We start from the raw sequence: 4,979 nt of genomic DNA on the forward strand, positions 1-4,979 counted from the left end.
AAGGTCCGGATCGATGTCACGCTAAAGGATCTGAAGAATCAACTAAACGAAATAAATCAAGGACTCAATCCCGGAGACACAAGGAAGGTGGAGGACCTTCAGTATGCAAGTCCCGGTTATTTGCAAACCGAAAGATAATGCTGACAGACGATGACTGCGTAAGGAGCATGTTTTCCAGATATTGTCAGGAACGCATATTCCCGAGGATTGAGATGGAAGTTACGTTGTTGAGATCGAATAGATATTTTCAACAGTTTGATTATGCCAAAACCAGAAAATTATGTTTAGGTAGCATCATTATTATATAGTGGTCTAAGACATTGTTTAAGAAGTAAAAAAATTGTAACTTTTCCTTAGATAATTGTGTATATATGACTATTAATAATGATTGAGTTATATTTTGAAGACAAAATTTCCTTTTATAAATTTAAGAACTAAAAAAAAATGTAACTTTTCCTTAGATAATTGTGTATTTATGACTAATAATAAACAAAATTTTCTTTTATAACTTCATTAAGCAACATTCCCACTTATTAGCATGATCGTTAAACCAATATATATGTTGATATTGAAAACGTGAAAGATAAACTAGAGTATCGTGAAATGATGATTGGTTAGTCTTTCGTTAGTTTGCTTTCCTTCCTAGTTTTAAGATTTTTTAATTACAAGAAAAGAAGAAGAAAAGAAAACTGAAAACAAAGATCAAGCATGAGAGTATGAAACTCCCATGACATCCACAAGAAGAACTAACTGAAGCTTAATCGAAGGATTGTTGAGAATCACCAAGTTAACAAGAAGCTTTAGCACCAAGTTTAGCGAAAACGTCTGCCCTCATATTTATTTCTCGAAAAGTATGCAGAAGTCGTACAGTCCAATCCTTGACCAAGAGAAAGGTTTGAAGGGAATATGAATAACAAATAATGTCTGTGGACCATGCTTCCCAACAAAGATGAATGTCGTGAAACAAAGCCATGATCTCGGCATAAAGAATGTTAGAGTAACCAATTCTATAATAATAACCCTTAATGAAGTTGCCATTATGATCCCTTATTAACCCTACAAATCCAGCTGCACTCGCTTTCAAAACACACTACGAGCCTGTTTGGATTGACTTATTTTTTAATTTATGCAAAGAAATAAGCTTTTGTGTATTATTCGTAGGTGTGTCAAAGTAATTTATGAAAAAACAGCTTAAGAAGATACAAATTTTGTTTGTGAGAACTTATGAATTAACATAAAAGCTTATTTATTTACATTAAGTTATTTTTCATAAGCTCAAAAATAAGTAAATCTAGACAAGCCTTGTATGGCCTAAGAAATCAGCTTATAATCCAATCAAAAAATAATTATTAGTTACAACTGCTCTGCATGATGATTGGTAAGGCTCACGGCTGTAATTGAGTTTTGCTATGATGAGAGTGATTCAGAAGAGGAGGATACAGAGGACGATCCTTCTGCCAATACAACCGTTGCACCCAACACTAAACCATAAGAAATATGAGAAATCTTTGACCGTTTAAGGACTAAGGACAGGTATTCATCAATAATTTATCAATGTACTATGATTGCTCATCCTTAGGCTGTATTTTCAAATTGGATCTTGTTAACTTTTGCAACTTTTGAGACATTGAATGTACAAGTTTTAAGAAAAACATTCTACATTTAGTTTCTTAACTTATGCCTCGAGGGCACAAGTTAACATTTCTCTTTCAAATTTCATCAATTTAGTGGTATATCATTCTTTTTTAAATGAGAAATTTTAGGGGGAAATGCAGTCCAAACCATCATTGAAATGCTTTAAGCTACCTTGTACAATATGGCATGAATTTATCTTTTAGATTTCCTTCCCGAGAAAATCATGTCCTAGTAAGGTTTCATAACAGTATCTACATGCCAAAACAGATAATACCTTATCCTGTTAGCAATTACTCTGCTGTAAGTCTATATCACTAATGTCAATTGTCATAAACTAACGATCTTTTTAGACAAATACATTTTTTGGGTTCTAACCGATCTCGAGGAGAACGTTCTGATTGTGTAGTCGGTGGATATGAGATCTGTTACGGAAGATGGCAAACTAGCCAGGACAGAACTGAATGGAGAAAATGCAAACGGCTGCTATGGATAAAAAGAAAGTGCAACACAAAGATGCTGCAACTACGGCAGCAAAGGACTTTCTTATTCCAAATGCACTTGGGCAATTTCATCAATAATGGACTGAAGAAGATATAGTCAACTTATGCTATTTCTTTTAGGGATCAGAAGAAAAGAAGACTTTAAAAAGAAGTCACTATGAAACTGAAACTTCAGTATGTTATTTACAATGCATATGAATGCCCACTAAGTTTTATATATTATCGGAAGCTAAAAGCCCAAAACTACTTCAAATTAAAATTTTGAATCACTCTTCCACTATAATCATAATGTAAACTTCTAAAGCTTCTAGGAAAATTACAGCAAAAAATTCAGTGAAGTCATGTTTTTGTTGATGAATGAGTTCCCACTGACTAGTTTGCAGAAATATCCAGAAGTCAATAGCTAACGCAAGAGCAGCCTGGCGTACTAATATCTGAATGCCGTTGCGTAGCAGTACATAGGTGTTACGCAAAACTCCATTGCTGTATGAACACAAAGAAGTAACTTGTAAGAAAATGAAGGAGTACCTTCAGAACTCCACAAAGGCTAGTCCTGACCAGAATCAATTTGACTACATTCAAGACACAAAGTAAAATACTATAAAAAGTAGGGGTGTTCAAAAAAACTGAAAAATCAAACCAAACTGTAGAACTGAACCGAACTGATAAAAACCGAACTGTTAATGTTGGTTCAAGAACTGAACTATTAATTCAAACACAGTTCATGAACCTGAACTAAACTCATAAAAACCAAACCAATACTGTGTGAACCGAACTGTTAAAACCAACTTAATTTCACTAGTTTAGTTTTAATTTTATGAATCTTTTGAACGATATTCCTTAATATGCAATAACCTCCATAAAAAAAAAATCTCCCTTCATCAAAAATTCGTGATTGGAACAGTAATCTGGACATTGAAATGACCTGAAAGAATTCAATTCTACAAACTTGTTTATTACAACATAAACCCAATCAAAATTAAATATTTAAATTCTTCAATCAAAATTGAAAGTGAAATATGATACTATATATTTAATATTACCTGCTAATCTACACTACCAAAAAAAATAATACCTGATAATCTTTTTTTTTTTTTTTCCAGTTGAAGGAAGTGATAGCAAGCGCATTGTTTTTTTTTTTGGTAAATCTGTGATTTGCTTATTATAGATGTGATTTTCTTCCACTGTTGTGAGCAAAACAAGAACAAAGCCCTGTATGACGGTAATCTTACCCAGAATGTTAAGCAATTTTTCTCCCACTGTCTAAGTTGCAGGATATTTGAATCTCTGTTCTTGTATTGGTGGTGAATAATAGTGAGGGATGAATAGTTCAGAAACAATTTGGTTTTCAAACATCACTCGTTCAGTTCGAAAATCTGTTTATGATGCACCGAACCATAAAATCAGTTCAGTTCAACTCCGGTGAAATTGTGAACGGCTTACCAAACTGTTTTAACAGTTTCGTTCGGACCATGATCAGGCCTAGTTATCAACTGACAAATTTTAAAATTCTGCTACACTATAATGCCACTACTACTATGGTCGCTATTTGATATAAACAAACATATCCAATGAAATTTCATCGATTAAACAGTTTCACTCCATGTTATTTCCAAGATTCAATACAAACAATGAAATCAAATCACTTTTCAATTTCGATTCAATACAAACAAAATCAACACTAACCTGTGACGGACCCTGAAAATCAACACTACCAATCTACCTAATCTTCTCCTTCCCACTGATCCTATCAGCAGCCTCCTTAATCTCCTCAATATACCCATCAATAGGCGGCGTAAGCGTTGCCATAAACATATTCATCGGAAACGGCGTCAAATCCGGCACCAAAGCAGTTTCCTTCAAACCCCCAGGCAAAGCTTCAATAGCCTTCTTTTTCATCCTCAAAAGATTTGTCTCTGCCGCTTGTCTCGCCCTATGCTTCCTCATCAAAACCCTACTATACTCCTTGGCCAATTTCATCCCATCTTCCTTCGTCAATTCATACTTTGGCAATTTCTCAGCATCCACTAACCCTAATGTTATATAATCCAACCCAGGGGTTCCCATTATCGTTGGTTTCTCAAAAACCCTAAATTTGGCGTTTTTCTTCTTCATCATATCAAGTTCAATTTGACGATCTTTGCTAATTAACCCTAATTTTTCTCGTTCAGCTTCGCGTGCACGTTGTTTGGGTTTGAGAAAACGAAGTGGTGTTGGTGCGTTGAGGCATTGATCGTAGAGGCGTTCGCGTTCTTGTTTCTCGCGGGAACCAGTTGGGGCTCCAGGTGTGGGTTCGGGTCCGGATTTTTTTACTGTGATTTTGGAACGTTTTAGGATTTGACCGGCTTTTCCTTTTCCTTTGGCGGTGCGGCTGACGGAGCAGCGTTGGAGGAGTTGGTGCGGTGAAGATGACGGTGGTTTTAGCTTTGTCAGACGAAGCATGCTTGAATTCTGAGAAATGAAATGAAATGCGATACTGGTTGCGGAGGTGAGTGATGATGAGTAATGGTAAAAGCATTTTTCATTCTTTTTTGCTACTACCGTATGGTAGTTAAGTTTTGTTAGCCAAATTTGGTATTTGTTGATCATGATTGGGGTTCTTGATTCCATTGGAGTTAGTGTCGTGGAGACACCAAATGATTTTCCAACGACCCATAAATAGGTTTGAGACTTCTATGAATTATGTATTTCGGTTACTACCACTTTCTTCGTCAACATTATTTGATTAATCATTAGTCGTTCTGATTACGTCTTGTAATTTTTATTAGTTAATTACACAATATTTTTTAAGATTGTATCATTCTTCTCAAGTTGGAAATGCACATCAACACTTTCAACTTATTG

At 35.0% G+C, this 4,979-nt stretch overlaps 1 protein-coding gene across 3 annotated transcripts; it reads right to left on the bottom strand.

Moving 5' to 3' along the window:
• Positions 1-992: 992 nt before the first annotated feature.
• LOC25500592 (uncharacterized) lies at positions 993-4,775 on the bottom strand. 3 transcript variants are annotated; one of them, XR_005643643.1, is made up of 3 exons: positions 3,822-4,775; positions 2,626-2,688; positions 993-1,579 (listed from the first exon to the last, which is right to left on the bottom strand). XR_005643643.1 is itself a non-coding variant. In XM_013589069.3 (2 exons), exon 1 carries the CDS (start codon positions 4,743-4,745, stop codon positions 3,855-3,857), a length of 891 nt encoding a protein of 296 aa, XP_013444523.1. In that variant the 5' UTR covers positions 4,746-4,775; the 3' UTR covers positions 2,276-2,618; positions 3,822-3,854. The 3 variants fall into 3 exon arrangements, 1 of the variants encoding a protein (XP_013444523.1); XR_005643642.1 differs by having other exon boundaries at positions 2,626-2,707; XM_013589069.3 differs by lacking the exons at positions 993-1,579; positions 2,626-2,688 and adding an exon at positions 2,276-2,618.
• Positions 4,776-4,979: the final 204 nt, after the last annotated feature.

This window comes from Medicago truncatula, chromosome 8 (genome assembly GCF_003473485.1).
Source record: "Medicago truncatula cultivar Jemalong A17 chromosome 8, MtrunA17r5.0-ANR, whole genome shotgun sequence".
Lineage (NCBI taxonomy): Eukaryota > Viridiplantae > Streptophyta > Magnoliopsida > Fabales > Fabaceae > Medicago > Medicago truncatula.